A 24,240-nucleotide genomic window follows, 5' to 3' on the forward strand; every position below is an offset into this window, starting at 1 on the left:
GTAAACAGACTGAACATCTTAAGGGTTGTCTTTACATTGTCAGTGGGAGAAGGGAGGAAGGTGGGGGGAGGAGGAGAGTTCTAAAGGTGGTATAATTTTTTTTTCTTTTCTTCTTTTAGGTCTGTTAATAAACTTCTTTATATTCATTCAAGTTGGTGCCTGCTTTGCATTTCTCCTAATTCTTATCTCACAGAAGATAAACAGTAATGAGTATTTTAGACCAAACCACTACACCTGTGCAACCAATAGGGCTGTGTAAGGTCAGCAGATGGGCTTGTGAAACTGTGTAGCAAAATAAAAAATTTATCTACTTTAATTTGACTATTTTATGTGTGTACTTACATAATTTTAAGAAGTCAGAAAGCATACTATGTACAGGTTTCAGAATGCACACAGTTCACCCAATTAATTTCAGCTAAAATGGTGCCTGTTCAGTATTTCGTGATTAGCAGGAGGAAAACTTTACTTTTATTGCCATCCTGGGCAACGTTCTGTGTGGTGGAAGCCACAGAGACATGGTGTGTTTTGGGGTGCTGTAGGGGAAGTCTTGCAATCCCTTTACTCCATACGAGTTTTCCTATGGTTTTTTGCCATTCCCTTCTGGGAAGTGGTGGGGGCTGTGCTGCTGAGGCTGAGCAGAGCATATTATTATACTAGTATTATTATACCCATATTATTATACACAGTGCACCCGAGGATGTACACCCGTGTGTGCAAAGGGGAGCTAACTCCTCCAGCAAAGCCCTTGCACCGAGCTGCCTCTACGTGCCCCTCTGTGGGGAGTTCAAAACATAGAATCACAGAGTATCATGAGTCTGGACATCGATGTGCTGCAAATAAATGAAAAATAAGCTTTGCTACAATATTTACACACGCGGTTTGCCTTCACTGGGGAAGCTGGAGGCCACATGACAGGTTCCAACTATCATCTATAAACAGGCTGGCGGGCCGGGCTCACCTGGAAATTGATTAAAAAGTTAATGTCGGCCCTGAAACCCAAGGCCCGCAGTTCCCGCGGTGGCCAGAGCCCGTGTCCCGCGGGAGCGCGGCCCGCGGCCGGCCGAGCGCTGCCCCCGCGGGCGCGGCGGAGCCGGGAGGGGCCGAGTCCCGGCCGTCCCTCGGGAGGCGGCTCTCCCGCCGCGCCGCCCCGGCTTCCTGCGCCGCAGGTGAGCCGGGATCGCCCCTCGCTTCCCGCTTCCGCCCAGGTGAGCGCCGGCGGCCATCCCGCCGCTCCCGGCATCCCGCCGCTCCCGGCACCCCGGCATCCCGCCCCCGGCGCCACCGCCGCCTCCCGCCCGCAGGTACCGCGCCCGCCCCGGGAATGGCACGGATGGGATGCGATGGGATGCGATGCGATGCGATGGGAGGGAGGGGGGCACGCACAGGCGGCGTGGTGCGAGGGCTCTGCTGCAGGAGTTAATTCCCCTTCGGACACGGCGGTGTGGATTATCGGGTGAAATGCGCGCATAAATATCTAAAGGGGATAAATATCTGTGTTTATCTGTAATAAATATTCCAGCCTGCCAAGAGGATGGAGCCGGGCTCTGCCTGGTGGCGCCAAGCAATAGTACAAGGGGCAGTGGGTAGAAACTGATGCCCAGGAAGTTCCGCCTGGATGTGAGGATGAACTTCTTCCCTATGCGGGTGACAGAGCACTGGAACAGATTGTCCAGAGAGGGTGTGGAGTCTCCCTCACTGGGGGCATTCCAGAACCATCTGGACACACTCCCGTACGTTGTGCTCTGGGATGGCCCTGCTTGAGCAGGGAGGTTGGACCAGATGACCCAACTGTGGTTCCTTCCAACCTGACCTATCCTGGGATTCTCTTAAGTGTTTCCAACAGTCTCCTGCTTCCAGAGCCAGACCCGTATTTTGCTGTGAACACCAGCTTGACCAGTATAGCCGTGGCCAGGATACCAGGCTGCGCTCACCCAGAGACCCCCATCTGAAAGCCATTCTGGCACCAGGGACCTCGACAAGTCCCTGACACCCCAGTAAAGACAGGGTAGGACTGCATGGCTCCCAATGGCAGCCAAAGGCTCTCCATGGCACTGGTTTCATCCTGGTGTTGTGTTGTTGTGCAAACAGTTTCTATTGCTCAGAGAGGCTGGCTCAGGATGAGGAGAGGAGGGAAGTAACACACCTGTTGCAACACTTCCCCTCAAGTGCCTGTCAATCCAGAGATTCTTAGCAGAGCAGGTTTTTACTTTGTTTACAGGTGGTTAATAGGAAAACAGTTCTTCCGCATTCCTTGTTAATTTTTGACCCTTGTAAGTTCAGCGTGGTTCCCGGTCTAACAGCTCTGTTCCCCATGAAGTGTGATTTGTTAGCTGTGTACACTGTCATCAAAGTACCTAGGATTTATTGGCAATGACAATATTTAGATACTGGAAACGAGTTTTCCATTAGAACAGGTTTCTGAGACTGTGTTTTTGCTTCGTGGAGAGCAGCTTTGGCTTGAGCTCTCCCTTCTATTAGAAAACAGAGAACCCACACTGGCACTTCCCTAGAGGCTGAAGTCCACAGGAATTCAGGTTCTGCTTGCTGTAAAAGTTACCATGCCTGGAGAGTGAGTAAGGCTCCTCTTGATCTGCATTGAGACTGGTAATCACAGGTGCAGAGTGCTGAGTTTTCGTTACTTTCCTCCTCCTCTAGTCACTAATCATCTGTAAAACTCAGGCTGCCCACGCAGTATTTTTTTATTTTTATATTTTTATTATATTTCGCTGTGACCCACTGTACCCTGGAGAAGTGTGGTGTATCTGCGTTCAGGTACTCACAGAACTATTCCGTTTTTTTTCCTTCTTTCAAGTGCCTGGAGCAGTCGGTGTGTGCTCAACAGCATTTTTATAAATCCTGCAGCATTCCACAGAGCAGAGGTGGTTTCATAGGAAAGGTGTGTATGTGCTATGCTTGGTATGACTGAATTTTACTGTACAGTATAAGTAAAACTGACCATAACGTGTAGGATAGCAAAATCTGTGTTAGAATAGTGTTTTTTCACAGTATGGAGTCGCTTGATGGCATGTAAACTACAAAATATTGAATATCTGAAGTTGCAGCCAATGTCTTGTGAGGACAATTTAGGATTAAGATCACACTAACAAATGCTGTTTTCCCTTGCTTTTGCTTTTATCAGCGTTTAAACTGAAACTTTCCAAGTTAGAGGTCTCTGTGATGAGGAGGATGATATGCACCGTGTTAGTCACTCCTGATAACAGGGCCAGGAAAAATTCCAACTGCATTAGTGCAGAAAGGTGACTTTGGATTGGGATGAGCCCTTTGGCTGTTCCTGTGGCAGGCTGCTGAGGCTGGCCATTTTAGAAGCCTTTGAGAAATAGCAGCAGTTAGTTATTAGCACTTGTGGGTTTTAATATCCCAAAAGGTTTCAGCCAGGCTGAGTGGGGAGAACATCCCATGAGGCTGTACTTTTCCTGGAGGGATGCAGGTTGTTGGAGGCCAGGTTGAAAGACACGAGGCAGAAGCGGTTGTGGATGAGTGGGGAAAAATGGGCAGAAGAATCTCTGCTGGCTGAACCATGTCCTCTTCCAAACCCCAGCAGCAAAGCCTCAATTTCCATCTTCCAGCAGCCCTTTGTGGAGAGCAGGTGCTTGTCAAGGCCGCTGATGGGATGTGGGGATGTCATGTTCCCCTCTGGCTCTGGGATCGCCGGGGCCGAGCGCTCCGTGGCTCTGTGCAAGTGGCAGGCGTCTGGCAGGGGGGTGATGGCAATGGAAGACTTAAACCTTTCAGCTCTTCTGATGACCTCTGCTGGCACCAGCATGGGGGAATTCCTTTTTCCTTATGTTGCTTTTGAAGAAGATCCAAGTCTTGGGATTTCATACAAAACCTTCTGAAGTTTTCCCACTCCCTCAGATGTGTTGAGTTCAACTCTCAGAAGTGAAGACAGTGGAACCCCAGATGGATGCTGTCCTGGGGTTAGAAAACACTCAACCTTCTGAAATTTATCATTTTCTTGATGATTTTATGGTTATGTTGGAAGTTGTGACATAAATGTTGAACTGAGGTTTCCAGTAAGATAAATAAGCGTTTATAGAGGTTGGAGACTGGAGCTAGGGAAGCGGAATGTGGAGTGCATGGAACTGATTTTAACAGGACAAACCAAAGTGGTTTGGATCATTCTTCAAAATTAACACCTAGGAATGGACTTTCTAATTTATCAACTGTTTGTTGATACTCTGCCTGGACTTAGAGTGTGTTTGGAAAATGTTTAATGGTAAACTGTTTGGGCTCTTAAACATAGACATCAATAATACATGGAGATGTGAGTTTCTCTGGTGCCCTAAAGCCAATCTTAGAGGCCTGTCCTCAATTATCCATGACTTGAACACTCTAAATTAGTTTATATTTTCAGGGTTCCCTTCACACCAGAAGGAACTGTTTGCTTTAATTTTTCCTCCCATTCTCCTATGGAAGAAAGGAAAAGAAAGAAGTACTGAGTGTGGTTTTAACATATTGCACCAAAAAAAAAGAAAAAAAATCACTAAAAAGCATTGCAAGCTGGCTGGAGGCCAGCTCTGATCACGAGGAACCCCAAAGTGCTTTGTAAACTTGAACTGTTATTAAACCACCTGAGATCCACTTGGGCATCCACTGGCACAAGTGGCCTGCAGTGGCTCTTAGGGACACTTGGAGCAGCTCAAGCAAGAAGCTGAAACTTTCTTTAATCTTTTTTATTTCCTCCTGTTTTGTACCTCCTTCTCCAGGGAACTTCTGCCTCGATGGAGCCAAGATCTCTTACCTATAATTCTTCTCCTTAAATTTAAATCTCTGATTTTCTCAGGTCAGTCCCCATTGTCATAATTGCTGTTGTTACACCCTCTGTAATGGAAAAAAAGATTAATTTTGGGGATGGTTAGCATGGCACTTGGAGGCTGTTTTGGAGTGAGACTGGGTGTTTCTCGTGGTGCAGTTTGGTCCTGCTATGAGGTGTGAACACATCACCACTTCCCCTCTTGTCCCCCTCTTGCCAGTGCTGGCAGCTCAGAGCTGGCTGGGCACAAAGCTCACCCCACCAAAATGGGAAGGATTCATTCTGAGTGTTCAGCTCCCTGTTCCAGCTCATGGTGGGATCAGCTGAATGGAAAATGGAAAGGGAAGAATAAATGCATGGAAGAGGGCTGGGGAGCTGGACCAGCCTCTTGGCTTTGGCTCTTGGGTGGGCATGGTGCTGTCAGGTCGTTATTTCCTGCCATGCTGGGTTTCTTCTCTGGGTTTAATCTTTTCCTCACCCTGCTGCTGATTTAAAGGTGTTTCAAGCCACTTTTCCTCACAGGAGTTATTTTCCATCCCTTTCTCATTTTGGTTCACTTGCTTTGCAGTTTTTTCTTTTCCTCTTTTAACTGCTGATGTGAGGTAGAAAAACAGAGGAGGGAAGCGAATGGAGTGAAGTTAAACCAGGAAGAAAGAACAAATTTCCATATTCTATGTCCTGATTTGTTAAGGTTCATGCAGTATTTTCATTTGAGGAGGTTAAGTTTTGTCTTTCTGGTTTAATGAAGACTCAGGAGTGTGTAAGGAAATGGTGTTTTCATCTGTTCTTCAGAATCAGCTCTCAGCTCAGAATCAAAGGCAGCTTAAACTTAGAAGTGTTTTATTTCCAATGGAAAAGAAAATAAAGCTGCAGGACTTCCAAAAGTTCAGATGCATTCTTGAAAATCTTTCAGGGGGTTGTATGGCTTTGCTGCTTCAACTCTTGCTATGAGTTTGATTTAAAATGACCTCCTAAATCTGTTAATAGTCTTGCAAAGCGACTCCTTTTGCCTGGCCCTGGGTGAAAACCACACAAACCCACCGAGTTCTGCAGGAATTCCTGCAGGAGCCAAAGCTGCTTGGATATGCACAGCAAAGGGTGCATAAATCTGAAGTTCCAGTTTGTGACATGCCTCCATCCACTTCTTCTTTCCCATTAGGTAAATCAACCTGACTCTGCAGGAGAAGGGAAGCTACTCACCTGCATAATTAGTATTTTGGTAAATATAACACTGTCCTCCCAGAATTCCAGATGTTTTCACTGAGAGCACAGACAGCATCAGAGGCAGAGCTGAAAGGATCAGAGATCCTGCTGGGAGAGAGCCCCTGGAATGTGCTTCCCCTGGTGTCACGTTCACCATATGACTCTTGCTACTCTTGAGTTGCAAGACAAAAAATAAGTAAAAAGCTTTTATATATAGAGAGGGGTATGGCTATTTTTGTTCCAACATAATTCCAAATATATTACTCTGAAATTACACACTTATATACTGGATAGAATTAAAATTATGTAAATTGTGCTGTTAAATGGCTGACTTCTTTCAGAAGAGCTTGTACTAGGTGAAGGAGTCTTGTTTGGTAGAGCTGCCGTGATAGATTTCAGAATGACAGGCTCCACATCAACTTAATAACATGCAAGCAAGGGTACAAATTTATCATCTCTGCTAATTGCAAGTCTGTTGTTTTTATACTGCCATCTAGGCCTCGGCCCCAGTTGGAGACCTGTTCTATTTAGCACTGTGGAGGAGTGTGATAAAGGATATTCTGCTCCTTTAAAGCTTGATAAAGGATATTTTGCTGTTTATGTATGTAGAAAAGAAAAAGGCAAACACCTGCAGGAGAAGAGAACAGGTTTCCTTCACCTGTTGTGAATCAGGCTGTGATTGGAACTAACCTTCCTTAGGAACATGTTGGAATAGGGATTACTGTGCCCAATTTTGGGCTTTAATTCTGTGCTGTCCCATGAGTGGAGGGAACAACATTCTTTTATAGGGAAACACAAAAGTTTCACCTATACTGCCATCCAGCAGGGCTGAACTATCATTATAAGAATACTGTCTACTAATGATCAGGTGGAAAGTATCTTCTAAATAATAGGTAGATTTTAGCTCTGTGTATATCTGTGAAGATCACAATTATAATGTCAATATCCAAAAGAATTTGGTTGAGCATATCTGTGTCTCGGTTTTCTTAACCTGCATTTTTATTCATATTTGAAAGTGTTGTTTAAATTCCTTCCTGTGTGCGAAAGGCAAAGCACATGGGACAAGGACAAAGTTTTGGATATGCTGAGGCTATGTTGAGAGCTTTGTTAAATACTTGGGGTAAGCAACAGGGTAGTAGTATTCTTTTATTAAATTTGTTGTAGTTAGCTTAGTATTTTATTACTGCATTTATCAAATGTTACTATTCTGTTGGATATATCATTTATTAATTCGATTTTTTGTTGTTGTTGTTTTTAAACCTCAGCCAGGTTATTTTGAGTAATTCCGAAAATACCCCTCAACATGCCTGAAAATCCTGCAGCAGGTATGTGGTCTGAAAATGATTCCTTTTGCTGAGTGCTGAGCAAAGAAGCTCCATTCCTAACCTGGACTCCTTTGTGGTGCAGATAAGCAGCAGGTGCTGCAGATCCTGGATCGGCTGCAGGCAAAACTGCAGGAGAAGAGGGATTCCCAACACCAGGAAAACCTGGCTATTCTACGGAACACCCTCAGGAGCCCCTTGTTCAACCAGATACTGACTCTCCAGCAATCCATCAAGCAGCTGAAGGAACAAGTGAGTGTAAAATTACTGTTGTTGGTGTGATGATAACTCTGGGCAAGTGGAAGTTGAATCAGGATGTGTAGGCGTGTGTTAACGAGGGCACTCTCGTTAATAATCTGTAACGTGGTGTGAGTGAGTGTTGGGCTTTTTTCTTCTGTGGAGCTGGTGTCTGCAGAGGCACTGCTGAAATGAGAAGTGGTTTTGCAACAAACAGGTCATGGGGCAATGTGCTTTGAAAGGGATGCAGGAGAGGCAGGGTTGTGTTGGAAAAAAACATCTGCAAAAGACATCAGCTCCAGTATTTTGAGTCCTGAGCAGTGTTGGAACTGGGATCCTTTGTTTTTCACAGGAACTGAGTGCTGTTTGTCAGCTCACTGGCAGCATCTTTTCTCCCTAAAAGACAGCATCACTTAATTCCCTCTAATTTTTACAAGAATGCTTAACCTGCTTTGGGATGTAAAGTGTAGAAAACCCAGCCTGAAGATTTTCCAAGCTCTGATGCAGCCGTACCCAAGCGAGTTTTAAAATGACTTGGCTTCAGCAGCAGTTGGAACTTGTGTGGGTTGGTTTATGAAGCCAAGTGACATTTGATTTTGCGGACAGGGGCATCCACAGCACAACCTGATGAACACATCTCACCCTGCAGTTAAGATAAAATCATCAGCAAACTTAAACCCAGCGACTGAGCAGCAGCAATCCCCATCTCTGCTGCCATGGTGCCCAGCTGGAATTACAGCGGGGTGGGTGTCAGAGGGACAAGGCCACCTCGCTGTCGTTGCCAGATGTCTTGCAGGTGTTCCTGCCTGGGTGGCCTGGTGGTGGCTGTGCCATTCATTATCCCTCCTCCCCAGGTTCCCATAGATGCTGCATCCCTTCCTTCCAAAGCTTGGATGCACGTTTGCAGGCTATTAAAAAAATGTATGAAAATGCAAATGTATCTAAAAAGTTACTGTGACGTAGTGGGGTTTATATTCAGAATGTTCAGAACTCTCATATCTTGAAAATTTAGGTTTTCTTGAAATTCTATTCAAGCATGGGCAGCTTCATTCAGGATGGGATTTTCCAGGTTATGATGTCACACTAGGAATATTTTTGCATTTCTTCATTATCAGTGAGGACTAGAAGTGCAAGTTCTAGCAGGGATAACATGTTCAGTGGTAGTTGGTTTGTACCCTAGACTCTCTCTGGGGAAGGGATAATACAGACCATGCCTCAGGCTCCTGAGTGACTCAAAATATTTGGATTTTTGTGCCAAAGTTCTACATAGCTTTGCCTGACAGTTGCAGCAGTGCTTGAGAGTTTGAGAGTTTGAGTCTTTAGAGTTTGGTGCTTTTGCATTCTGGAATACCAGGGTGAAAAGAGGATAAGGGGCACGGGCAGGGGAGAAGCATGAAAGAAACAGAGAGAAATGAGTGGAGTAGAAACACAGTTGAAACATCCAGGGAACTTCTGAAAAACAGTTTAAATTTCATGTGGTAGCTTGGTTATAGCTTATCTATTAATGCTGCCTGATTTATACAGGTGAGTATATTTGTGTGAATGGGCACATATGAACACAGGTATTCTCCTTTGGCAGCCTGCACACAAAATGGTGTTTGTGGAAAACCTTTCCTGTTGTTTTCAGTAGTTTTTCCACACCTTTGTTCATTTTCAACAGCTCAATTACATGCCTCCTGACCGCTCAGTGGATTTTGATTTTACCAAGAGGGGGTTGTTGGTGTTTGCTGACAAATCAGTCACTGCTGGGACACCTTGCACTTCACCTGGACCCAAAGCATCAGCCTTCACTCCAAACCTGGGAGTTAATGAATTTAACATGATCATCCAGCAAATGGCAAAGGTAAGGCTCTCAGGGTCAGTGAACCAAACTTTTGTTCCTTTTGGAGCATTTCACACTGCTTTTTTTGTTGTGTGTCTGGAAGCATGGTGCCTCCTAACCAGGAGAGAGTAGAGGTGTTGAGAACTTTTCCCAGTGGAAGATAATATCAGTAATAGGAAGTGGTTTGGTGGCTTGTTTTGTTTTTTAGCTTTCTTTGCCAATTTTCTGTTTTACTTTCTACCAAACACACCAACATAGTAAGGAAATTTCGATTGCCAGAAAGCATTTTTGGTACTTGATGACACTTAATTGAAATTGGACATTTTCAGCAGAAACTTGTTTTGATGGAGGCACTTTTTTATCAAGTACATTTTAAATTGGAAACGTACCAACTTTCTGAACAGTGCAAAGTATTAAAAGAACTAGCATGTAATATTTTATTTAACTCTTTATTTAGTGTGTCTTAACTTTGCCAGACAGATGCAGATTTTAAAAGCTTGTCATGTAGCATGGACCAAATTCCCTAAGAATTTCTACAGGTGCAGACATCCACCCATGGGGGACTGGCATTTATACCACAAATGTATTGTTCTCTGTTATTTTCAACCATTAATTTAATTGGTTATTCATGCCTTTCTATATTAAGTAACTGTTGCTAATTGACTTCCTTAATGTAGCTGTAATATTTTGAGCATTACTCTGCTCATTAGTGTGTCATTAACTCATCAGAGATAAGATTTAGCAGTAAAGGCTGCACGTTATTTGGAATAAAAGAGCTGTGATAGCAGTGCGTTCTCCCAGTAATATTTCCCAGTAAACAACCCCAGCAATCTTGTATTAGAACTGAAAAACAGGCAGTTGCAAAAGCAAACTTTTTTTAGCATTAGGTGTGAAGCTGCAGGGAGGGGAAGGAAATTAATTTCTGTATTTAAGAGCTGCAGTCTTTTGAATGCACACCTAAAAATCAGCATTAAAAGCATGGGGAGCCAAAACACAAGTAATTTAGTTCAGCTATACAGCATTTCCAGAAATCCCAAATATATTGCTCTAGACAGCACTTCGTTCATAGTTTTCATCCAGTTTGGAATTCATCTCATAATGTGAATGAAGTGTGAAAGCAGCTCTTAAATTCCCTGAGGTTTCAGAACCTCAGAGTGCTTGCATATCCAATACATTGCTATATTAAAAATAATAAATGGAGGAGCTTTTATAGAAATAACATATTCGGTATTTTGCCTTTGTTTAGTCTTAGGAGGAGAATAATTCTCCAAGTGTTCATAAATTTTGAAGTAGCTCATTCTATTGCATTGAAAATTAGTAAGTAATTTTATCTTCTGTTTTATTAGGGAAGACAAATAGAATCAATAAAGATTGATAAACCTTCTGTTGGAGGTCTCGGATTTAGTGTGGTTGCCCTTAAAAATCCCAGCCTGGGAGAAGTTGGTATCTTTGTCAAGGAAGTCCAGCCAGGAAGCATAGCTGACAGGTGAGATCTTCATAATTGTGCTGGAAAATTGTACTTTCCGTGAAGGGAAAAGTCATGACCTTCACGTTGAAAACTCTATCAGAATAACATGTTTGTCTGGGTTATCTGGTGGGATATTTTGGTGGTGGTATCTTGCTTTTCAGCTAAAGGGACTCATATTTTGAGGATCATGTTTTCAGATGAGTTTTAAATATCCAAGCCATTCATAAATGGAATTTCCAGAAATCATTACTCACTTTGGAGAATCTTGAGTCCTGATTAAAAAAACAAAAGAAAACTCTGAAAAGAAAACAAAGAAAATAAAAATTAGATTCCATTTTAATTTTTATCCACTGTGTCCCTGAAAGATTTTTTTTTTCCCCCCTTCTTCCTTTATTCATGTGCCTCTGACAATGCCCTATTTATAGTTGGTTTTACTGTTTATTTCCTGTGTAAATTTAGATCCACTCCTCCCGACAGATCCCTGCACAGATGTCATCATAGAATCGAGGCTCCAGGCAGTTTCTTCCTGTATTGTCTGTGGGTTTTCACCCAACAACAAAAGACAGAGCAATCCTTTAAAAATAAAATGTGATTGTAAAACCACAAGAGTTGGCATGAGACAAATGCAGTGCTTGGAATTATGTTTCAAGAAAATGTGTCTAGATTTCAAGTCATTGGTGTCACTTTTTAAATAACACATGTCAGGAAGTGCCAACACAGGATGACAAAAAGAGTGGGGAGAGGTTGGAATGATAATGGCGATGGGCCCACAGAGAACACACCAGAGAACACTTAAAGAAAAGCATATTAAGGCTCTTTCAAAGTGGAGACAGATGGACTGATCCGGATGTCAAAGGAGGGTGAATATCTCACTTTAGGATTTGATGACCTGCTGCTCACTTTCTTTGATGAGAGAATCTGAAATATGGTTAGTGCTGGAAGAAAGTGATTTCTGGGAAACATCTTAAACATGGCATGATAAAAAGGAAGTTTAAAATGCCTTAGTTAAGATGTGCAGTTACATTGTTTCGGAGTTTATAAATTTCCCCAGCATGCTTCCCATTTTGCTTCTGAGACAAGATCTCCTGGAGACTTTTTTGGATTCCTACAGAGCTTTGAAGGCAGTGTCTGTCTATGTAACAGTTTGGTCTCGTGCTCAGAATGAATATTTAACAAAGGAGATGAGTGATGGTTTCTCTCTTGTCACAAATCTAAATTCATCACTGGGGTGAATTAACTGTGAAATTTATATTATCTCAAGGTAGCAACTGAACTGTGTGTTGCTCCAAGAAAGTTTCATGTCTGAAGCCTGATACTATAAATTTTAAGTAAAATATAAATATGCAGCACATCAATCTTTAGATTAAATAACGATACAAAACAGCATCAAAGCCTGAGTTGTGGGTACTTAGAGATGGCATCATGTAGTGCTAAACATAATGAAGAATAGTTCCTAGTTTATTGTCTAACTACAAAAATACTTTTTTTCTGCTTTGTAGTTCAATATCATCAAGAAAGGATGAGGGAATTGAAATTAAATTTTGAATAGAGGCATGGTAAAGAATTGAGCAAATTTCTGCACCATGCTAAAGCTGGAACAAAATGTGGCTGGGCAGTTCAGAACAGTGTGGATTGAATGTAGTTTGTAAGCTGGTGAAGGCACCCTCATAAGCAGATTTTTAAAATACATGAACATTTAACCTTGCACAACTGTTCCTATTTCAGTTACACGAGCCCAATGTGAAGTCACTGTGCCGCGTTTAAAAATTGCTTTCAATGTTTTGTTAAGGGATCAAAGACTGAGGGAAAATGACCACATACTGGCCATTAATTGCACGCCATTGGATCAGAACATTTCCCATCAGCACGCCATTGCCCTCCTCCAGCAATCCACAGGATCCCTGCATCTGGTGGTGGCTCGGGAGCCACTTCAAGGGAACAGCAGAACCTCCTTATTAAGTGATGTAAATCCACCTGAGACTGTGAGTTGTTGTAATACTGTCAAAATCAGATTTTCAGCTGGGCTGGATATTTTTTTTTCCGTGGCTCTAAGTGTTTTGTGTTAGCAAGTTTTACATGGAGGGATTTTTTCCTTTAATCAGATTTTATATGTGATGACATTTCGTTTAGACTCACCGTGCAGTAAGTACAAGGCTTCCATTGCAAAGCTGCGTGGAGTTGTTAGAAAACAGATCCTGGGTTTTTATGGGATAGCAGAAGCTTTAGTAGATCACCATATTCTTATCAGCAGGGTCTGTTCAGCACAGGCTGGATGAAGCATTTGATGGGGATACCCAGCTGAAACCTACTTGTGCTCAGCAATTAAAGATGCTCTGATTACTTCTTAAAAGAGAGTAAACATAACCTGCCATGAACACTGCTTGAAACAGCCCAACCAATTTAAACTGGCACTGCTCAAACCAAAAAGCCTTGTCTTTGTTTTAAAAAACAAACACAATTTATCTGTTAAAGAACCTCTAAATCCCTGTTTATTTATCAGCTTGTTTTGGTTCTGTTTTTTTTTTTTTTTCCCCCATCTGCAAATTTCAGTGATTGGGAAGCCTTTTGTTTTTGTGACAAAGGAGAGCTTGTCACTGGGACATGTAATAAACCAGGGCTGAACTTCCATCTGTGTTCCACCCATATGGTCCAGGTGGCTTCCCTGAATTCGGTCAAACTGCACACCTAAATCCAGGGATTGCAATATTGGAATCTGAATTTATTATGCTATTAGATTTTGATGAAAATCTGGGTAAAAGCAGTGCTTTTCCTTATTCTTAGTAATTATTTCCCTCATGATTATTACAGAGGTAGTGAAATCTGAAGGTTTTAGTGGATAATCAATATTGTTTATTGCACTGAAAATTTTAAAGAATTAAATTTTAACTGCTTTTTCATTGAAAGATCCGAACTGAACAGACTAACAAAATAAAATACAAATATATATCTCTGCAGGGGGTCTTTAAACTTCTTTTATGATATTTAACTGGCTTTGGCAAAGATTTTCAGTATGCTAATAAATCCTTTATTCGCAGAAGACTTAAATCTGCCTACTTTGCTCCATTTGGGCCTGTATGAGATATTAATCTGACAGAAACATTGGCTGGGTTTAGGTTGCTTAACAGCTTTGTTATTTTCAGGTTGTCTTGTAGAACATAAGGTCATGGTACAGTGTAGCTTGGAAATTTGCTTCCAATCCAGTATGGCAGATTATTATGCTGTGCTATTAATTCAGTGCTGAATGGTGCTGTTCAGAGTGTGTGAGTGAAATAACAGAAATAAGAATTTGGGCAACGCTGACTGAAAACTGGGCCAGTGCAAGCTCCTTGCCTCTGTTTTTCCCTCTTGTTTGCAGTACTCTGGATTTATAAAAAACTAAAAGGATACTTTTCATCTTGGCAGGAAAACGTTAAAATTGCTTTTTCTTAGTCAAGCTTTTTCCTAGTATCCTGTTATCCTGAAAGTGAAGGACAAAATGTGTGTTTAAAAACAGATGAGAAATCCCACTGCGTATTTATAAGGAAATGGAGCTGAGTGAACAAAATCCCACAGATCTCCAATACCTGGGGTGGAGACAGAAAATTGCTCTGATTAATTCTCCTCGTTCCTGCTGCACGTGAACGTGAGAAACGTTAACGATCATCCGAAATTAAAATCTCCTGTTTTTATTAATTGCAGATTCACTGGGGCCACATTGAAGACGTTGAGCTGATTAACGATGGTTCAGGATTAGGCTTTGGAATCGTAGGAGGAAAGTCGAGTGGAGTAGTTGTAAGAACAATTGTTCCTGGGGGATTAGCAGATCGGGTAATTTGTTATATTATGTCACTTCTTATTTGATTGCAAAGTATAATTAACTGCTTTTGACAGTCTTAAAATAAACTAATATACTTAAACAAAAGGAAGCTGATAGCATCAAAGTCTGAATGCCAACACATGCTTCATAAATAAATATGTTGAAGGTATGATTGAGGAAAAAGTCAGCACCTGATATAAATTAAGTTGTTTCTCAGACAAGCTTTGGCTTTTGTAATGTTGTTGAACATGCAGAAATTCTGAAAAGTTGCCTGATATTTTTCATACTTTTGGTATTTTCAGCCTTTGGTCAGTCTGGGGCAGGACAAATACTCTGTAGAATTTGGCAACATCTATAGGAACAAACTCTCCAAGTGAATTGTCAAGCAAGAGAATCTGCCCTACCAAAGTCACTGCATTGCAAGGTTCAGTTCAGAGATTGAAAATGTCCTGTTTGTAGAGGGTTTCATTGAAGGGGATTTTGATCCCTGCCCTGCAGCCTGACCAGTCCAAGGAGACACTTAGGTTTGATGCAAAGCCTTTTGAAGGCACAGTTTGTACCTTGATTGTCTTTAAAGACTGGGTGCTGAGTGTTCCTACATTTCAGGAGTAGAACACTTGCAATAACAAAACAGATTCAGATTTTTAAAATTAATTTGGTCACGATGAGTTACGATATTTGAGGACTGGAACCCATGCAGACAAAAGAGAGAGGCAAAAGTAATTCCTCTAGTACAGGATGGAAATAAAAGCTGGAAATTTGGAGAGCTTTACTGGAAAATGTTGGCTTTTTCTTGACTGTCTCACTCTGAACCTGTCGTGTATAAATGAGTATTTTTTAATTTTTGTCTAACACCTGTTTTGCTGTAAGGAATAAAGTGTTTTGGCTACCAATGAAGCATGTAAGCTAAGAACTCACCACATCATTCTCAGCTGAATGAGACATCATTAAGAACATGTGAAATAATGAGGCATGTACATGTTAAAATTGGATGAGTTTGTAAATGAGTTTGAGTTGGTTCTGGGAATAACCCTGTGATTGCTGTATAAATCAGTGCACCAAAGGTGGTGGAGCTGTGCTGATCAATACCAGCTGAGGATGTGGTGGTAGGAATTCTTGCTTAAAATGGAAATGATGATGTAGGTCATGAATCACAATTATCAGGTGAAAAATGGGTTGTGTGGAGTCTTGTTGCCTCCAGTGGATTTACTCACTCGAGTTGGAGCTGGTCACATAAGAAAAAAATTGCCAGGCTAACACAGAAGTATGAGGGAAAACTCTAGAAAGTCCTCAATCAAAATGCTGTGCTTTTATTCTAATCCCCTATCTGATGAGGAGCGTTCTATGAAACAGAACCCACAACAATCTGTGAGATTATAAAACAATGTTGCTGCCTGTTTTCTCCTAAATGAGTCCAAGAGTGGGAAACCCAGCGCCTGACTGTGCAAACGGGTCCTTGAATTATTTACTGTGTTGCCATAGTGGTCACTTTTCTGACATTTTCTCCCATTGGTTCTCATGGCCATGAAGATGCCCCTGCACAGTTCCAGTTTTTGTGATAGAACAGATACTTTGTGTATGGACTGGAAACACTTTTTGCCATTTAATTTGTGCTTGAAGGATGGGAGGCTGCGGACAGGAGATCACATCTTGCAGATTGGAGGGACCAACGTGCAAGGAATGACCAGTGAGCAGGTTGCCCAAGTGCTGAGGAACTGTGGGAATTCTGTCAGGATGATCGTTGCGAGGGACCCCAAGTGTGAAGTCATGGAGGCTCCACCACCTCCCGTGAGCTGGCCAGTCAGCACATTGCCTTCGCTTCAAAATGGAAATGTGAGTATCTCTGCTGCTTCCTTGTGACATTTTTAAGCATGTTTGTGGCTTGTGATCAGAAAGGAAGAAGAGAACAGAGTGTTCTTGGGGCCTAAAGTGCTTCTCCTCTCTTGAGTTTCCAGATACCATATGCTGGTATTTAAGTGGTCTTTATTATAGCCCTGCCTTCTATAATTTTCCCTTTTTCCTGTATCTTACATATATATATATATATATATATATATATATATATACACACCTATAATCTTGGGATTGGAATGACTGGCTTTACAGAATTTATTTCAGAGTGGCTAATTTAATTACCAAGACCATAAACGTTATCGATAAGTGGTACTTTTAGTTCTTCTTCTTAGCTCATTACATTTTTTCTAATCAATCATGTGTAAGTGGATTTAAAACTGGACTGTGAATTTCCCTAGTCTGAAATCCAGAGAGCCACGGCCACACCAGAATTATTCAGCACAATCATCTTTTTATGAAACATAAGTGTAATGTTTTCATAGTCTACGCTACTGCCTGTGATAGGAAATATATCTAAAAATTTTGAAACTTGTTTTAGCAAATCTTATCATGGTCATATCAAAGTCTCTTGTTTTTGAAGTCATTCTTTTCAGTTTTGAGTAATTAAAATCAACAAATGCTACACTAAGTGTACAGTAGGTCTCGAAACATAAACAAAGCTGTGCTTGTGTACCATCTGCTACTACTGTGCTGCTTAGATTTAGGTGTAGAATCTGAGTAGCCTTTTCTTTCTTGTTTAGTTTCTTGAACATGAGTGAAGAGAGCTGGGGGTATTTTGAAGCACTGTTTTTAAAAGTCACAGTAGAAGTCACTTCACTACAAACTCACCTCTTTGCTCCTTGGGCACAGTTGCTGCAAAGGCAGCTTTGTGTTTTACATCTCCGGAAAAATGCTGGGGCTGTGTCAGTCGAGTATTTTGGGTCCTCCTCAAGCTCCTCTTCTCCCCAGGGGGATCCCCAGGAGGGATCAGTGCAGTAGGAAACAGAGTCCAGGAGATGGGAGGGGGTGATCTGCATCCCTAAGGCTGGAGCCTGAACATTGGGCTTGTCCAATGCTCTGACAAAAGGCTTTCCAAGGGAATCAGTTATGAGGCCCTTCTTTCCTGACTGGATCATATTTTCCAAGGCCCATATTAGAGGCAAAATAACACGGTCTTACTTTTGTTTCCTCCACAAAATACTGTTTTTCTCTCTTCCTGTTGTCACTGATCAACCCTGAGCACTGTAAATGCTGCAGCCTTTCTAAAATGTGATTCCTTCTGGATGTCTTTTCAGTGACCTCTGTGTTCCTGCTATGCAGTTTAGAGGGGGGAATAAAATTTTCTGAACTAAATAGTGCCTTCATGTGTAGATTTGAAGAAACTCATCTGCCTGATGCTAGGAGAGATTTGCTGAAGACAAGATTAGTGGTTAATCTGAATGTATTTATTAATTTAATGATGATTTCAATGATCTACCATTCAGTTTGTGTCAGATTTATAATGGAACTTATCCCTATAATCTAGTTTTACTCTGGTTTCTGAGTACTTTCACTAGCTGTGAGCTTTGGAATAGGAAACATTTTCCTTTTCTCTTTTTTGCAAACCAGCAGAAAGGCATTTTTAACAGGTGGTTAGTTATTTTCAGGTTTATATTAATATTTGATTTTCTTTGGATTTCCTGTAGTAGAGAATAACTGAAACTACTTCTGTCTGTGTGTGAGCACAAGAAAACAATCTTATTATCTGTACTGTCCCAGGCAGTGACAGCAGTGTGAGCAGTGTGCTGACTGTATTTAGGACTTTGCATTTTGATTTTCCTGGACTCCATTTCGATTATTTTGCATTCTACCAGGAGTGTTACTTAGAGAAAAGTGTTTGTAGGCAGAGCACTGACTCTGAGGAGCTTTTGATTGTCAAAACAGCCGGGCTCTTGAGGCCACAGCTCCATTTCAGGTGTTGCTATGGGCTTGTTTACTGGAGATAAGTGACAGCATCCAAACTTATCTTCATCTCCATCAGCCTTTTATGGAGCAAGGGAGTCCGAAGGCATTTAATGAGCTTAATGACTTTGCTGGTGGAGGGAGGTGTGTGTGATAACGAGATAGCTGCCCATTGATTTCTCTTCCTTTGAGAAGTGAAATAGGTATGGCTGGAACTCTGGGCTGCTTTTGATATGGGTCCTTCCAAAGCTGATACTTGGCAAGCATTTGATTGAACTTCTCTTTTTTCACTCCCTTAAGAAATGTTTTCCATTTTCCCAGTCCATTTTTTGCTGTTGGCAGTGACAGTATCCCTCTTGATTTCATCACTTTACCAGACCTTACTCTCATCATCTTCCTTTTGAACTCATTGGCCTGTATCTGATTACAGAAAGCAAACAACTCTATGTATTTTAATTTATCCCTTGCAATCCCAGATTTATGTGCTTGATTGTTTTTCTCTTTTGGTCTCACCAGTGTCTGTACTGTTCCCTGTCTCAACTCTTGCCTTGCACTTCTGATTTTTTGCTGGTCAGAGGAGAGTTGCACAGACATCCCAGGGCCAGCTTTGTAGGGACTTTACAAATGAACTTACATTGCCTTTTAGAAGGAAAAACAAAATCACTGTTCACTTCTGAGGATCTTAATTAACCCGTAATATTGTAATGGCGCTGGGAAATTCAGAGGTTTTTTTATTGTCTTGTGCTTTATTTATAGGATAATGACAACTTTTTTGATACCTATGATGTTGAACTTATAAAAAAGAATGGGCAAAGCCTGGGAATAACAATTGTTGGATATGCTGGCACATGTGACATAGGTGAGTTCTACAGGATTTAATTAAGTGTTGGACAGGGGCTTCTCAGGTAGCTTTTATTGACCATGGGGAAAATGAATAGCTCCTACCTGTGCTAGGATATGGGAACATGGAATCAGGGGGTTTCCCCCCCTCGATTCTCTTTAAATTAGAGCTCCTAACTTGTCTTTCAAATATCAGTGGCACAAATGATAGTGTGTTTAAAATTGGCCCGGCTGAATGTCTGGTTTTATGCATAGGGGTAGTGGTTTTTATCCCTCTGCTTCCTCGTGGGAATTGAGGAAGTGTTCTGGGAATGTGGTGCAGCTGGACTTGCTCTCCAAGCCTCTTTGCTCCCAGGAGATCCTGTTGTGATGCCAGTCAGGAATCCCAGGCCAATGGCTGGGGAGGGGCACGTGCCAGGCAGCAGGGAGAGGTGGGTTTGGAGCACCAGGGGAGGGGCTTTGCTGAGCACGGACAGACCGTGTTGGGCAGGTGTCTGAGGAAGCTCAGTGTCCAAAAAAGGATGGGTGAAGTGTCAAGATTCATTGGAACTACAGATCAGCATTTATTTATTAAATAAATGAACATATTTAGAGGGAGTGTGTGAAAGGGAAGTGTTAGTGTTTTAGGGTTTTGGTTTGTTTGGGTTTTTTTTCCTTTGTTTTTATTTCCTTGTTCTCATTGGGAGTTAGAATTAATAATCAAACGCCAAACATGACAAAGGACAGCTTTTCTGATTTCCATGTTTCTCTTTTCTTTTTTTTTTTTAAAGAAAAGTCCTTTTTCATTAAGATTTAAAGTACTAAATTCTTTAGCTGTAAGATGATTGAAGTCCTGATCAAAGTCCTTAAGCACATACTTTACTTTTAGCTTATTTAGTCCTATTGAAATCAAACGCAGCATGGATTTAAGTGATTGTGGTTTAGAGCCTGGGTAAGCACAAGGATGAATCCATGGAGGAGGTGGCCTTTGGTGAGCCATTTTAAGGAAAAAAATTTGAGGTCAGTGTACAGGTGGTTGTGTCAGTGCTGGTTTTTTCCACCAGATATCCTCAGTTTTATGTCAGGAGTGGTAACGTGCAGATGGTGGGGGTTTATGGAATCATCACTTTATGGACAGAAGGAACTGTGTGAAAAAGGCTGGAATTAAAAATCTTAATAAGAAAATAAACACATTAGGTTAATGCAGTGACTTGTTTCTCTTCCCCCCCCCCAACAGAACCTTCAGGGATTTTTGTGAAAAATATAATACCTGGTAGTGCTGCTGACCACAATGGCCAAATTCATGTTCATGACAAAATTGTTGCTGTAAGTAGAGTACTGTGCTTATATATTGCTGTAGAACTAATACATTTCATATCTCTGTTAAAAGAACAACATAGTAAAGACTTTGTAAAATTAATTAAACCTCCTCTGCTTTGCAGAAGAAATAATTTGGTGGTTCGTGTTTGTTTAGGTAGACTTGTGACAGAAATGAGCTTTGGCTTGCTGTGGTTAAAGTATTATTTTATATTCAAAGAAGTAGTAAATAGTAGTTAGCTGTGAAAGAAGCAAGCATTTGGATTAAAGTGTTTCAGAGTGGAGAATCTTGGCTCTTGGCCTGCAGTAAAGATGAGCAGCATTAACTTCTACTTGAATTGAATGTGATTCGAGGATTGTTAAGATTCTGCAAGATGTGGCACATTGTTTGTGTTCCTTAATGGCTGTGTAGTGTGGATACAATCCAAATGTTAATGGTCACAATTTAGGTTTCAAAACCCAAGCTTTATGTGTAGAAAAATGGAAAAACCACTGAATAACAGTGAATTGAATAATAGCCAATTTTGCATTCACAGCACAAGCAGGACTGAATTCCACAGTCTTTTTGTTTTAAGAGATAATATTTATAGAGATATGATTTTAAATTACTTTTAAAATGTATGCCATGCCAGACCTTCCAAAGCCAGCTTCTCCTCTGTGAGAGCAAAAACTAATATATCTGCAGGAAAGGCCCTGTTGATGCATGATCTGACAGTGAGGTGAACAGACTATTTGGGATGTAAATTAAAATATCTGAAAATGTAAGAATTGGGCTGTTTAGGGTGGATTATACAGACAGTTGTGTGTGGAAGTTTGTGTTAGAAATCCCTGGGACAACCAACAGTGATAATGAACAGAGCAGACTTTTAGGTTGGATACTCTGCTTGGAACCTTCATCCACAGTCCTTGTCAACCTGGTTTTGGTAAGCAAAAAAAAATTAAGGAAAAATCTGGGCATACTTGTATCATATTAGTAAATTCTGTTTTGTGGTTGTCCCCACGAAAACAGAAAGAAGAAATTACCGTTGTGTTTCCTTTTAAAGTGCATTTTGAAAATAAATTCTCATCAGTGAACTGTAACGGATTTAATGAGATTGTTTTGCAAATACTGCTGTCTTGGGAGAGTAACCCTGTAGTTCCTGCACTAAATAGCATGGCTGTTGCTTACAGCCTATGGTACTTCACAACACAGCCTAAGAATGCAGCACAATTACTGTTCTTTGATACAACTTTCTTGTTTTAGATTGATGGAGTCAACATACAGGATTTTACCAACCAAGAAGTGGTAGAGGCCCTGCGAAACACAGGACAGACTGTGCGTCTCACCTTGCTTAGAAGGAAACCTTCTTCTGCTGTTTCTTCAGAAACACCTTCAGATAGAGGTAATTTTTTTTTTTTCTAGCAACTGATTTTATTTTTTACTCCATTTACAGCTACCTTATTTAACAGTTTAGGACTGGATACCACATGATCCTTGATATTTTTAAGGGTGCACTGTTGAAAATTAAGATACTTAAGGAGGAATGGAAAGAGACAAAAATGAGAGATTCAGGAAAATTCTGTGCAAAATTCCTTGTGTAGCCACCCCACCAAAAAAAAAAAAAAAGGGAATTAGTGCAGTGGTGTTCCTACTTGCTATAGTTTGCAGCATATGATTTGGGTTTTTTTCATCTATTTTCACAGTGCAGCCAGCTGTTCCAATCTTTGTGTCCCCTGGAGCTGTAGGGACTGAAATTAGTGTGGACACTAGGAATGAGGGAAAACAAGAACAGAAGGATAATCTTCACAGTGAAAAGCAGCAGAGTCTACACCAAGCAGGTAGATAGGGTATCCTGCAGTGCCTCTTCTGCTTCTGGTTAAAGGTTACCATCTTTAATCCATTTTCAGTACTGGTCAGCTGTCATGGCTTACTCTAGCTTTTACCCTGCAATGCTTTCTGAAGTAAAGCTCTACCTCTTGGATCTTCCAACTCTTTCACCCCACCCTGTCCCCAAAACGTAGCACTGTCCACAGGTTTGCTCAGAGTGGATTCTGTGGTGTCTCAGGGCCTGTAATTCTCTGGATCTTCTTTCTTGCATAAAATTTGCCCTTTTCCAGTCAGCAGTGATCCCCTTTGTTTTGGGAGGGTCTTTTTAAGGTTACAGTCAATGGAGGTGCTGCCCTTTCAGGAAAGACTCTCATAAGTCTGTAGGTCTGAAAGCCTCCAGCTCAGTGATTCCCCTTTCTGGTCCTGGTCCTGCACTGATGACCTGAGGTGTCCTGCCTGCAGCCTTCCCTTGAGAGAGACTTTATCATCCTCCTCTGCTGCCAGGGCCCTGCACCAGCCTGCTGGGTGAGCAGCATCAGGAGATGGAACTCCTGGGAATTCATACTTATTTCCTGATCCAGCGTTACCTCAGTCATACCCATTTAATGCTTGGACTCCATCATCTTAGAGATCTTTTCCTGCCTTACTGATTCTGTGATCTTCTTGCCCTAACATGTCTTAGACTCCTGCAGAGTATTTTCATAATATTCTTCTGGTTGCCTGTACCACATCTCTGATACCCATTTGCTTCAGTTTTCTCTTCTGGCACGGCAGTGACTTCATCAGAACTCATGTCTTGGGTCTAAAGACCTGATAGCTGGAGTTCACAAAAGGCATTTTTTAACAAAAGGCATTCAGACACAGGGGCAGGTCACAAAGGCATGGGCTGCTCTGGGTTTTAGCTGACTTTGGAACCAAGGCTGGAGGTCTTTCCAGAATCTTCAATTTCCCCACAGATTTCTGGGCTTCTCTACAGGAACTTCTGGGTGAATTTATACAGCTTGTGTTAAAGTCAGCATAAATTATCCTTATGCCTTGTAGTTTCTAAGATATGTAGATGTAATAGAGGATTCTAAATTACGGCTGTCAATGAATAGCAATTTTGCTGTGATTGTCGAAGATCTGTCAGTATTAAAGACAACCTGGAAATGAGAGAGATGTAGCAGTTCCTATATTCCATTCTGTTTGACTTTTCTGTCCAAGCCTTGTAACCAGACATCCTTTGTTGTGACTTTTGCATGTTCCCAGAAATAGGAAGCCAGAACAGAGGTGGTTGAGTAGCTGAGAGCTGAGGTTCTCAAAGCATTGTTTTGCTATGAGAGAGGCTAGAAAAGAGCAACACTTTGTCTGTCCTGTGCCACTTGCCCCGTTTTTTTTACTGTGGGGCTTCTATGCATATTTCACTCCTGCAGAAATATGATGTATGAGATTTCACCTTGGAATAGAATTTAATGGCCAAGTTTAAATTCCAAAGATAGGTGCTTATTTTGGATGTGGTGATGGGCACTTCATTATGATGGTGCTAAAGTAAATGCTGCTAATTTAAGCCTCTGACTAAACTCTGGAAATGCTTTTAGAAGTTTAATGTAAAAGGTATGTTTTATACAATGTGTATTACTTCCCTTTAAGCTCAGTTGTGTGAAATTCTTATTAAATTGTGTTTCCTGGGGAGGTATTAAGTAGTAATTCTGGCCGGGCAAAGCCATGCTTAAGCAGTTCTGGTACAAAGGCAACAGGGTTTGGGCTGCCACCTGCACAAGGCCTGAAACTGTGCAGGCAATGAACTTAACAGCTGCCTCTGCAAGCCTGCAGTCTGGGCAGAACTGCTCCATCCTGCCTTGCAGGAGTACTCAGAACCCAGAGGGACGATGATGGGAGTCAGGAGCTTAAGAGATGTCTGG

At 41.6% G+C, this 24,240-nt stretch overlaps 1 protein-coding gene across 4 annotated transcripts in view; it reads left to right on the forward strand.

Moving 5' to 3' along the window:
- Nucleotides 1-1,196: 1,196 nt before the first annotated feature.
- The window catches only part of PATJ (PATJ crumbs cell polarity complex component), a 140,080-nt gene continuing 117,036 nt past the window's right edge, over nt 1,197-24,240 (forward strand). Inside the window, exons 1-12 of one of the 4 annotated variants that reach the window (XM_069023561.1) lie at nt 1,197-1,301; nt 2,813-2,896; nt 7,243-7,302; nt 7,385-7,551; nt 9,197-9,379; nt 10,705-10,844; nt 12,616-12,808; nt 14,505-14,633; nt 16,243-16,455; nt 19,153-19,255; nt 20,453-20,541; nt 21,776-21,914. In XM_069023561.1, coding sequence (XP_068879662.1) covers nt 7,281-7,302; nt 7,385-7,551; nt 9,197-9,379; nt 10,705-10,844; nt 12,616-12,808; nt 14,505-14,633; nt 16,243-16,455; nt 19,153-19,255; nt 20,453-20,541; nt 21,776-21,914 — 1,378 coding nt within the window. In that variant the 5' untranslated portion in view covers nt 1,197-1,301; nt 2,813-2,896; nt 7,243-7,280. Of the gene's footprint in view, nt 1,302-2,812; nt 2,897-7,236; nt 7,303-7,384; nt 7,552-9,196; nt 9,380-10,704; nt 10,845-12,615; nt 12,809-14,504; nt 14,634-16,242; nt 16,456-19,152; nt 19,256-20,452; nt 20,542-21,775; nt 21,915-22,215; nt 22,351-24,240 lie in introns of those variants that run through there. The other 3 variants (XM_069023562.1, XM_069023565.1, XM_069023563.1) reach the window with 3 other exon arrangements.

This window comes from Aphelocoma coerulescens, chromosome 8 (genome assembly GCF_041296385.1).
Source record: "Aphelocoma coerulescens isolate FSJ_1873_10779 chromosome 8, UR_Acoe_1.0, whole genome shotgun sequence".
Taxonomy (NCBI): Eukaryota; Metazoa; Chordata; class Aves; order Passeriformes; family Corvidae; genus Aphelocoma; species Aphelocoma coerulescens.